The 12,048-nt window shown below is 34.5% G+C and overlaps 1 protein-coding gene across 13 annotated transcripts in view; it reads left to right on the plus strand.

The window, feature by feature from the left end:
* DCAF6 (DDB1 and CUL4 associated factor 6) overlaps positions 1-12,048 on the plus strand; it is an 83,493-nt gene that overhangs the window by 55,848 nt on the left and 15,597 nt on the right. For 4 of the 13 annotated variants that reach the window (XM_040567586.1, XM_040567600.1, XM_040567631.1 and 1 more), the window contains 5 exons: positions 171-276; positions 4,105-4,247; positions 5,010-5,093; positions 5,269-5,593; positions 10,485-10,526. In XM_040567586.1, the coding sequence (XP_040423520.1) occupies positions 171-276; positions 4,105-4,247; positions 5,010-5,093; positions 5,269-5,593; positions 10,485-10,526 (700 nt within the window). The remainder of the gene's footprint in view (positions 1-170; positions 277-4,104; positions 4,248-5,009; positions 5,094-5,268; positions 5,594-10,484; positions 10,527-12,048) is intronic. The other 9 variants (XM_040567606.1, XM_040567625.1, XM_040567652.1 and 6 more) reach the window with 3 other exon arrangements.

Raw genomic sequence — 12,048 nt, forward strand, 5'->3', positions numbered from 1 at the left:
TTGAAACTTCTTAACTTTTTGCTTGGGCTGTAACCAATCTTACATAGATGTTGTACATGTTACTACCATATTTGACCTTTTATAAGATAATTAAATGAATTTTCAGAAATATAACATCTTTATGTACATTGCTGTTGCTCATCCAAACTTTATCAACCCCATATTTACAGAGAGCGACAAGCCACGAACGGGAACAGGTGAACCAGTTTTAAGTTTGCACTACAGTACAGAAGGAACAACTACGAGCACAATAAAACTGGACTTCACTGATGAGTGGTAAGACAATTTTGCTTTTGACTTGTTAATGACAACTGTATTTCACTGACACTGATCTAGCATAGGTACAAATATTTTTTCCGTATGATATATGTGTGTTTTCCAGTAGGTATATATGCAATTTGAAATGGCTGGAGCCTTTAGCGCATATAGAATGTAAACGACAGTCATACTTTAATGAGGAATTTATGCAAGAGTTTGTTTATGGTATTTTGCTATAGGTTTCCCACTATGTTAACATTAAAAAGACTTACCTATTGCCATCAAAACTGAGAATCATTATCGCATTCACTAATCTTATTAAAGCAAGGTAGTATGGTGATGGAAAGGTCGTCCAGAAGTTAGCAATCAAGTTTTGATTGTCTGCTTTACCAGATTTCTTATACAGTATTCAGCAAGTAAGTGTTTCTGTGGCACACTTCCTGAGTTGTAAAACATGGAGTTGTTATTTCTGTGATTGAGGAGTGTTGATGAATATGCATTCATCAAGTTAATTCATATAGTTAAAATATCAACTTCATGGATTGCTAAGATATTACAGTGATGGCATCCTTTTTAAATAATAAAGAAACCCATACTGTCTAACTGACCTGACTTACTTGGTTTTGTATGGATGTCTATTGTTAGAACATCTCAGTACCTACCAAAACAACCACAGTCCTTATTTCATCTCCTCTTAATTCTATTCCTTTACCCATGTTTTTAAAATTATTGTAAATACAGTAAATAAAAATGCTCACTAGCATTTCTTACTTAAAGAAAAAAAAAAAGCAACAACAACAAAAAAAAAAGTTTATAGCTATTCTTAAATGCTATGGCTTTAAACGTAAAACAAATATGGACAATTCTGTCCATAGCAGTTTGGAAAGTTCAAACGGTGATCTGTGTGTTTTCACAGCGTGAACACTTTGTCTATAATGAACTTGAAATATTGTGACAGTTCTGTTAGAGCAGTCTCTCAGACTGTATTTCTATTTAGAGTCCAAATCTAGCAAGCTTTGAAAGAATTACTTTTGTTGTAATGCTTTTAACTAATTCTGTGTTTAGATTTGTCATCATTTTTGTTTACTATTTTTAGGATAGGCTCTTTTTCCAAGAGGAACAGAGCATTAACAAATGTTTTGTTCGTTTTTTCTTGATAGTGTTTTTTTATTGTAATGAAGTACTAGCTATCACTGTATCACAGAAAACAGTTTTTTTAAACACCATCAAAATTTTGTGTTTTTTTTTTTAATATATAAATTGAAAAATGAATTTTATACTTCAAACACCTAATGATTTTGAAGGCAGCAAATTTCAATGAACTGCTGCATCAAAACCAATATTGAGAAAAAGTAGTGTGTACAGGAGATGGAGATGAGGGACAGGAAAACTACTCATTACAAAAATATGTAATTGAAGAATTAAAGGCTAAGTGAAAACTACTAAACCTAACTTCGGTTAAACTTTTCAAAGAGTAATAAAACAGATGGGATAAAGGTCTTTTAATGATTTAATCTTACTGAAGCAAGGGTGGAATGGCAGTTAAGAAATACTGTGAGTAAGTAAAAAGTAAATAAATACTGTATATTACTTGTAAAGTTGAGTATGTTGATGAAAAGGTCACAGGAGCTGGATGCAACTCAAGTGAAAGTAGGAGTTGGAATTTAATTCAGGAAAATTGGAGGTTCTCCATCTAAGAAATTTGGAAAAAGAAAATGGTACTTACATTCTGTCTAATAGCTAGTATTTTAACAAATCTCTTGCACCAACAGTTAACACCATGTGAATGAGAAAGAAACATCGAATATAGTGTCAAAGGAGAATGAAGGACTAAACATCATGATCTGTTAAGATTAATGGTATCAGTATTGAAGGCTGTAGAACAGTCCTGTTAAAAAGGCATTAAAAGAAGCAGTACATGGGAAATGAACCAAAATTATGGGAACTGGAATTTGCAGGATGCAGTACTGTTTTCCAACAGAATAATGGGTTCTAGAACCATAAATGGTGTAGTATCGAGAGCCTGTCTGGACTTCCAAGAACGTATTTGATGTTTTGCTGTGTTGAACTTCTGTTCAAGGTGTGGTAGGTAAATTAATAAAGAAACTGCACGTAAGAGTGAGCTGACTTAATGGAGCTTTTGCAGTGGGTTGTGTTAAGAGGAAGAAGTGTTTCCTGGTGTGACGAAACTGCAGGCACTGTCAGTCCAGAGGCTAAATAAAAACCCGTGTAGAATGAAATAGTAGAGGTAGGGTGAAATCCTGTGTAAAAAATAAATAAAAATCATGCAGTTGAGGACAAGTAACAGAAAGGTGATCTAGAATTTGGGAGTGCTGTGAGAATGAAATAGAGGGCCTTCCGAAACTTGGGGAAACAGAAAACTTGCTATGGAAGCAGATAGTAAGGCTTAATTAGTGTAAAGAAAGCATAGGGTGTTGTTTTATTCTCTACAAAACACCCTCTACACCTCTGCTGGTGTGAAAAATACCACTGAAGTAAAAATTAAAGCAGAGTAATAGATGAGTGTAAATTCGATGAAAAGTAGATTTCTAAGAGTAAAAAAATAAAAAAAAAAATCTTCATCACTTCTATGGTGGAGTGTGATTACATTCATAAAAGTGGTTATATCATATGAGGCATGACTTAGAAAAAAAAAACTCAGCTTGGTATCCAAAAGGTCCCTTCCTGTCTGTCCAAAAACAACGCTGAAAAATACTGATTTAGAAGAAGAAATGCAAGGGCTAAGAAAAACTTTCCGCATACTCCAAATCCAGTACAACAGTAAATTGACTATGGCTTATCAAGATGAGTAAAATCTTTCATATTTAATGTAAAAAATAAAAACATTGAAGCCTAGGTTAGATTCTCAAGAATCTAGGCAAAGCATGATTCGTGCTGCTTCTAACAATGTAACTTGTAGAATCGTTTAGTACTAATGTACACAGGTAAGAAAATACTTGTCTACGTTCTCAAGAATCGTGCTTATAACTCTTATAACTCATCTTTGTATCTACTTTTGTCTAGTGAATTGCCTCACTTTTAGAGGCCAAAATGAAGATGAGGACAGGGAAAGAATAAGAGAGATCAGGAAGAAGGCTTTTCATTTTCTAAAATAAGGTGTTTTTTAGGGAGTCCAAAAGCATTAGTTTTGACAATATTTGCAAAAACAGTGTTATGTTTCCTGAGGAATTTTTCTCTGAAAGAAAAACTTGTGCTCAACAGTAATTATCTAATCTAAACATGAATGGGTAGTAAATCTAAAGTAGCAGCTTAGAGTAAACCTTGAAAAATAACAAAAGGTTGAGGACTAAAAGCCAACATCAGAAGTCCATGGCTCAGAAGGTAGCGAAACAATAGTTAACAGTGAAGAAAACAGAAAATGCTATCTAAAGTAATTTTTGAATTAGATGTGATAAGAGCATGTATGCAATTAGTGCTCAGTTGACAGCTTGTAATACCCCTAATAAGGTCTCTTCTCTGATCATTTATATGTACCGAAACTGTGTAAATAATGAAAGAGAGCAAATCCTGTTGAGTTCTCACAGAGAAATGTGATTAGCGATAAGGAAATCCTTTATCCTTTATTCTTCAAAAAACAAACTAGTGTGTGCATGTGTGTGGAAGGAGAGAACAATAGGGTTGTGTGATGCAGAGGAAGGCTCTGGAATGAGTGACAATGGACATAAGAGAAAATTTTGAAATTCCTGTGAAGGTTGTTAGTTGCCAGTGAGACTGCAGTGAGAAAGATGATGAAGGCTGTGCTCTTGCATTGATTTTCTTATTAGTTTACATTATTTCTAAGTTTGGTTTGTTTATTTGTTTGTTTTTTACATGTTACGTTGCCAGGAGCAGCACAAATTCAAGCTCTAGAGGGAGTGGAAGTCATTGCAAAACTGAAGGCCAGGAAGATTCTGTAAAAACAAAAGCCTCAGAAGAGTCAGGACCTGAAGATGAAGAAACAAGTAAGATACATCATTACTTCTGTAATGGTAAGGTAAAAATTCTGCTGTCATATGTTCATGACTACCACTGAACACAATGGGAGTCTCATACACATGCATGTGAAGGCAGAATATAACCATAAGAGAACATGGTTTGGTTTGTTTTCCTTTCGTTTTGGAAGGAAAAAGATACTGACCTGAGATAGATGCAAATAAACGTAAACAAAATTAGCTTTTCTGGTTCTTAGTTCTAAAACCCTCATTCTTTTTTCTTAAGGGCATTTTGGCCCTAATTTTTATTGAAAAATAGTAGCACTTCTGTTTGCAGTCATAATGAGTGCTAGGTATTTTGTTATGTGAGGATGTCTTGCAGCAATTCATTGCTAAAAGGGCAGTCAAGTCAAATTACTGGTTCTAGTGAATTGTGGGTTGTTTTTTTTAAATCTCTTTTAATGGAGGGATAACTTAATTTCTGTCTTCAGGAATAATAGCTTTCAGTAAGTGATCTTTTTGTTTCAAGACTATTAGTGCTATTTTTGCAGCTAAATTCTCATCCGTAGGATATAAATTTATTAAGGAACAAGATATACTTTTTTCTTTGTTAATGTATTGACCTGAGCAACTAGATAGTTTTTTATATACTGACTTTCATGTGATTAGTATCCAAAAATTCAGTAAAGTGAGATGTAGAATGTGGAGGGCATTGTTTTGATTGGTTTGATCTAGGACTGCTAGTACCATGTAGATTTTCTTACACTATAGATGCATATCTAAGTGAAATCATGCAATTAATATTAAGTTGTTATTCAGGAGTTCCTGATGAATCTCACAAGGAAGACACAAGTAATGAAGAATTGAAAACTACAGATGAAACTATAGAGACGACAGAAGCAAGTATGTGTCTGTACTCTTTTCAGTATTGTTATATGAAGAAGTAGGGAATGGAAAACTAGATTTCTAATATAAACTCAATATGTATAATTTAATTCCTATGACCATTTATAATGCCTTCTAAAATAAGCAATAATAATTGATGCAGTGGATTATTTTCACTAATATTTTCTATTAGCTGTATCAGATCAACCTGTTACTGAGCGTCCTGGAATCCAACCAGAAGAAAATAGCCCCAGTGTTGACACTGGATCCAGAAATATAGAGGAAGAAACCTCCTGTGAAAAAAGTGCACATCAAGACATTTCAAGTCAGCAAAGTACTGAATCCACTGCCAACTTGCTTGCTGCAAACGATGAACCTCAGTCACACCCAGAATCCTCAGGGCTTGCAGCTCCAGAAGAGTCCTCTACCAGGACCTCAGCTCTTCAAGAAACTGATGATAGCGATGATGATCCTGTTCTGATCCCAGGGGCAAGATACCGAGGAGGACCAGGACACAGGTTAGAGGAGTATTTGTCTCTGTTACTGCTTGGCAAAATGCCTTTTTTTTTTTTTTTTTGAGTGGAAGTACTAGAGGCCAGTGCTTTATGTACTTAATTATAAGAAGTTGTTCTTTAGACAGCTAGACAAGCTTAATGACTGAGTTTTATTTTGCCTATATATAAGATATGTATAGCTGTATTTTCCCTCCTAGCCAGGCAAGCTCCCACGGACCTAATACCTGCTTTTGCTTATTTTGTGCCTGCTGAGCACCTCAAGGCTAAACATTTGCAGTTCATTTTTGAATATTCTCACTCGAGTCATAATTATCAAAAGCTCATAAAATTGCATATAGGGCACAGGGGCCTAAATTTTCTCTTTGAACTGTATTTTGCATATTCTGTCTTTGACAAAGCAAGAGCTATTCTCTGTTGTTGTTCATTAATGTTTTGTTTTTCTGCATTACATACATTAAGACTTACGTGAACAATCATTCTTCTTTTTATTATCTGAAGGAGAAATTCTGTAATCCTTTTTCTCAGTTATTGAATATCTATGTATAGCAGTCCAAAAACAAGGTAGTTTACTAAAGGTTGTCATCACTAATAAAAGGTGCATTTGGTACACTTTGTATATTTTTTCTGTGTAAAATGTAGACATATATTCATTATTGTTTGATCATTCAGTAAACTTAGCCTCCAGTTCAGTATTGCTGTTTTTAATACTTTTGTTCACCAAATTCAGTTGTTGGACTTTTTAGAAGTTATAGTAATTATTTAAGCAACCTCATTATTGCTAGAGTTAAGAAAATACCTTTCACATATTTCAGATGTTTATGTAACCCATTGTCAGGTGCCTTAGCTTTACTCCTGTCCTCTTCAAAGGCAGTGTTCTCTTGCTATTAATTTCTTATGCTAGCAATGCAAATTCTTTACTGGAAGCATTACAGTATGTTTTCATTAGGCAATCAGAACAAATTTAATAATTGAGTATAGAAGAAGTTTTGAATAATTTGCAGTTTAAAAAAAATACAATTATAAGCCACCACATTGTTAGTAGTGACAAAAAGGCTGGTGGTTTCTTATTACACAGCATAAATAATTCTGCTTACTAAATGATATTTTTTATGAAATAGTCGTCTTGTACAGGTTCTGTCTGAATCCATTAATTGTCCATGCAGTAGTAAGTAGACCTTAATTGCAGGTATATATCTAATGGCTGAAATAGTTTCTACCGCAAAGCCAATGTTCATTGTGTGGCTGAAGCAGTCAAAGAGCAAGCTGTGAAAAGCTCTGCAATTTTAATCCCATTTCTGCTTTCAAGTAGGATTCTTAGCTTCTCTTCATGCACTTCGTTATCTCTATTATGTAATAATTCTTGGAGTAATGTAATAAGAATGACAATTCCTGGTATCATATAGCCTCACCCACTAGCTTCCCACTAGTGTGGAAATCTTAAATGAAGTTGCACTTTTGTCTGGCACTGTTTTTCTCCTCCTTTGCATATAGTAACATTTCTTCCTGTAGGAGTTTAAATCTGTCATATAGGAAAAATCATTCAACTAAATTAATAATGCAGTTAAAATTCTTTATGCAGCCCCCTCCTTCCTTATTCTTCCCCCAGATAAAATCTGACAAAAGCTTCTGTTTAGTCAGTACTGGTTTAGGATTGCTTCCATGCTTTCATTACTCAGGTTTAATGCCTGACCACCTCATTTTGTTGTCTTGTTTGTTTGTGCAAGCAGTGAAGTTTAATTTCGAGTGACTCAGATATATGTTTACTTTTTTTCCTCCTATTCTTCTGGTTTCAGGCATTTCTAAATGCCCACTGTTATACTGAAGAAAAGTGAGACCAGCTATGTGTGCCCAAAGCAATTTGGACTTCCAGAGAGAAAAAGTAGGCACTGGTGGTCTTAAAGGCTAGCTATAAGCGATCTTAGTATTTATATCTCTCATGAAAAGGAGTGAAAGGAACTGGAAGTCCTCTCTACTGTTAAGACAGATGATACAACCTATAATCTTTTTCAGAAACTGACCAAATTTCCATAAAATTCCCCCAGCACCTTAGCAAGTGGAAAGTTGCGTTTAAACATTCTTATAGTTAGTCATTTTGGTTTGTGCTAACATAGTACTTTGATTGAAATAATAGTTTTTCCATGCCCAATGCTTATCATTTGAGTGATGGTCACCCTGTTCATTATCAGCTTTTATTTTGCTAGCATGCTGAGATTTTCTGTACTCTTAGCAGTAAAAACTTGTGGTGTTCTTCCACCATCCTACTGGTTCCTACCTTTGCTCTTCCTAGTTCTACTTTCTTGAAGCTGGAGACCAGAATTATGCACACTGTGCTGTTTGGATTTTGCTAGGAATAATAGTATGATTGCTCTTTGTCTAGACAAAATTCTCAGAAGCACCAATGGGCTGTAGTTGCATCCCTTCCCTCTCTCACCTATGGCTGTCTCATAGTAGTGACTTTTGCTGAGATATAAGATCAGTCAAATTACTGAACTCTTTCCTACTTCCTCATTTCCAGCTAATGTGTTCCCATTGTTTACCAGAAGGAAGCATGGAAGTACATAACCATCAATTTTATACTACTGAATTTATTCCCAGCTCTTTTTCTCAAGGTCCTACAGTCCCTTCTATATTCATAAAATTAACAAACTTTGTGTCCTCAATGCACAGCATGAGTACATTCCTACATTTTGCTCAAAGATCATTAGCAATATATTAAATAAAATTGCCTGTAAGACTGGTGCTTAACTCTACCAGAATATTTCCTATAGGCTTACATTTTCTCTTTTCTCACTTAGTAAATTGTTACCTAACACTTCCTTTACTAAATCTCATCTTCCCAGGTTTACTTAATAATTGTGTTTCCCATGTGTCACCTCTATGAGATAATTAATGGCATTAATACAGAAGTAATATAGTAGATTTCATCTCTCTAGAATATGTGGGAGGAGTTGTTTGTGGCTTTTTTTCTTTCCAGAGAAGGTTATAAAATTAGAGTGCAATAATCTACTTTTTTATAAGCCTATTTTATACAGTGGCAAAAAAAAACAAAATCTCTCTAGGACAAAATAATAGGCTGTAGCCTTCTGAAACAATGCTAAAAGTTGTTTGACTAATAAGCCTTTTCCAGTATATAACATCAGTATTTTTCTTATCTGCAGTAAATTCTAGGGCTTTTTTTTTCTAATACATAATAAATACATATTGCTTATGTAGAGGAGAAACTTGATAGTTGGGGAATTAAAGATAAAGAAAACTGTCTTAGAGTCAGCTTTTTACTGTAAAGTGCAACTTCTTCCACTGAGAAAGGGAGGGTATACTTCTGAGTCTCTGAAATCATGATCTTAAACTTCTTAAGGAAAAGAAATGGCCAAAGCACCCCTTTGATATCTGTTTTGTCAGTACTTGCAGTTAAATAGATGAATTTCCTGCTGCTTCAACTTTGCTGGTTTTGTGCATTTTTTTAGTAAGATAGATGTAGATTTCAGATTTGTGAATAGATTTGTTTTGTCCACTTGCAAACCTCATGTTTACAGAACCTTCATTATTTGAATTGTGCTTAGGTAGAAATCCAAATTTTAATGTGTTCAAACCAAGAACTGGGTCTTTATATTTCACTTACATGATCTAAGTATTGATACAAGGGACATAAACTCTTATTGTAGATGCTTAAAAATTTCAAAACATAATGAGGGTAGATAGTTTCTCCCTAACTAACCTGAAACTGAACTGTCAGGAAAGACTGTTCAACACCTACGTTAATAATTTGAAAGGGGCCTAGAGGGCCTAGCAGCCCTACATTAATAATTTGAAAAGGGCCCTAAAAGGGCCTAGCAGCAAAATAAGTAGAAATATCACAGTCCTTTGTGGGTTGATAAATTGGGTAAGTCAACTGAATGTTGACTACAAATCATCTAGGAATAGTTTTTCTTTGAAAGAAATAATTGGGAATGTGCCATCTCTCTTTTTTTCTGTAGCATTTCTGCAACCCCTGAGCATCACTATAGGGATGATGAAGACCAGTGACAGAAAGAAGCTAAATAGTTACTTACGTTTTTATGTTGATAATGGGCTAGTCAATACATGCTCTTTTTAACGTAATTGTAGAAGGAACTGCCCAGAGTATATTTCAATTAAAAAAAAAAAAAAAAAAAAAGCCCGTTTTGCACTGCAGAGCATTTAGCTAAATACTCAACAGAGAAAATAACCTCTTGGGTGTTTTAGGGAATCCATAGGAAATGATCCCTTCTCTTACAAACATGAGGAGATAAGCAGGTTTTTAAGTCTTGATGAAGTATGCCGATAGCATATCTTCTTTAAATCTTACTAAGTTCAGTAAATTTAGTTGGAACAGATAGATAACATGGCTTACCTTAACACTGTACATTGTAAACTGTGTGAGGCAGGGCTGGGGGGCAATCTAAGCAAGATATGCGTGCTTCATGTAGAGAGAGTGCAGCTTTTTTTAACTGACTGAACTTATTTTTCACATTAGTCAAAGTAACTGTTTCAGGGCTGTTTTCCTACTTAAATGACTGACTTAATTTTATCTGGACTTCGACAGAAGCTGATCTATGAGCAAATGCTAAGCCTGGAAAATTTTAAACTACTAGGTTAAAATTTGAAACAAATGCAAATGTAAAATGGAAATGATTATGCAGCTGCTTCCATTTCTGCTATAATCTATGAAGAATTACTGCATTTTATAAAATCAACGTTGTGTACTAATATGTAATCTGTCTATTATTTTTGCTGATATCAAAATAGTCTCATATACTAACGCATCAACGAAAACAAATCTCGGAAGAAGTAGAACTCATTTTGTAATAGATGCTAACCTTTAAAAACATGATATCCAGCAATTTTGAATGACTTCAGTTGTTGTTCCCTTTACTAGATATAATATCAGAGGAACAGCGATAGGTGATAGAATAATGAGGTAATTCATTATTTTCTTCCTCCCCTCCTCTTTTTTATTTCTGTATAATGGATTTATCAGGTTCATGTTTTTCATGTCTAACTGGTATTTTAAGAATTGCTATATTTTAAATGCTATGAATTACAGAACATATTGCTTGAGTTATATTTAGCTGCATGTATTGCATGGAAATTGAAAAGAAATGGCAATATAAACATTTAACAACATATTAACCTTTTTATTGTGTGTCGCAGAAATTAATGGAATTTGAAAAATGTGTAGTTTGTGAAAAGCAAATACCTTTTTTTTTTTTTTTATTCAGCAGCTGAGGAACGTGTCATATTTGCATGTGTCACTGCTGATCTGCTTTGTCTTGCAGTGCAGAACACCCAGTTCTGGAAAAGATATAAGAATACACATCTCAAAGACCATTCTATACATATATTTTTTCTTTTGCTTGAACAAGGTGTAATTATCAAAGTTATATTTGATAATACATATTTAGCAAAAGAAGCTTTAAGTCTTACAGAATATTTCTGTTAATGAAGTTAAGTGAAATAGTCACTTGATCTCATATTCCTCACTGAAATACTTGAGTGAATTAGTTGTTAAGAATGTATAAAGTAATTTGGGCAACTGTGTTTGGCCGTGTGCGATAAGAGGGAGAAACAATCTACAGTGATTTAATGTCAAAGGCTATAGATAAGGGAAATGGGAAAACAAATGAGTAAAAATAATTCTAATGATGAAAGTTAACATATTGCTTTTGCGTGGCCAGAAAGGAAAAGGCATAGGATGTGGTGTTATAGAAAACTTAACCTGAATCCTGCATTTTAAATGCTTTGAGGAAAATACCACAGACACATTTCATTGTTTTGCATTCCAAACTTAGTTGGAATTGAAGAATTTCTTCCTAGTATCTAATCTAAATCTCCCATCTTTTCATTTAAAAACATTCCCCCTTGTCCTGTCGCTGTCTGCCTGCGTAAAAAGTCGCTGTGTTACAACACACGCTTGGAATTTCTTGGGCGGGAACATGGTAGCTGGCAGGTGGATTCCTCTCTGCAGTCAATGAAAAAATGACCATAAGGCATCAGAGAAACAGCTTTTAAGTTAATGGCGATGTATCCTGGGTTCCCTGCAGTTGTTTTGGATAGGAAAAATAGTTGAAGTGAGAAGATGACAACAAGGAAAAAAGACTAATTTCAAAGAGCAGAAGAGAAGAGAGCAGGGTTCCTGGTACTTAGCAGAAAGAGGTGTTTGGCTGTGTAAGTGAATTTGGAAACTTAGAAGACACAGACCCTTAGTATTGGATGAATCAATATTGTTTTAGTTGAGTAATCAGAGCTGAGACAAGGGATGCAAAAAGGAAGCAACTACACATGAACTCTACAACTATCTGCTGCAGCTCAAGAGGTGATCAGTTTGGAATAATGGTGTTTAGAAGAAGCAGGGTTATCAAGGTTACCAGATTAATTTTGTCACAGCCACTGCATCAGGCCTCCACTGGATCAGTTTGTAGCTGAATTCCTGTAGATTGTTT

Source organism: Cygnus olor, chromosome 1, assembly GCF_009769625.2.
Source record: "Cygnus olor isolate bCygOlo1 chromosome 1, bCygOlo1.pri.v2, whole genome shotgun sequence".
In the NCBI taxonomy this organism is placed as follows: Eukaryota; Metazoa; Chordata; class Aves; order Anseriformes; family Anatidae; genus Cygnus; species Cygnus olor.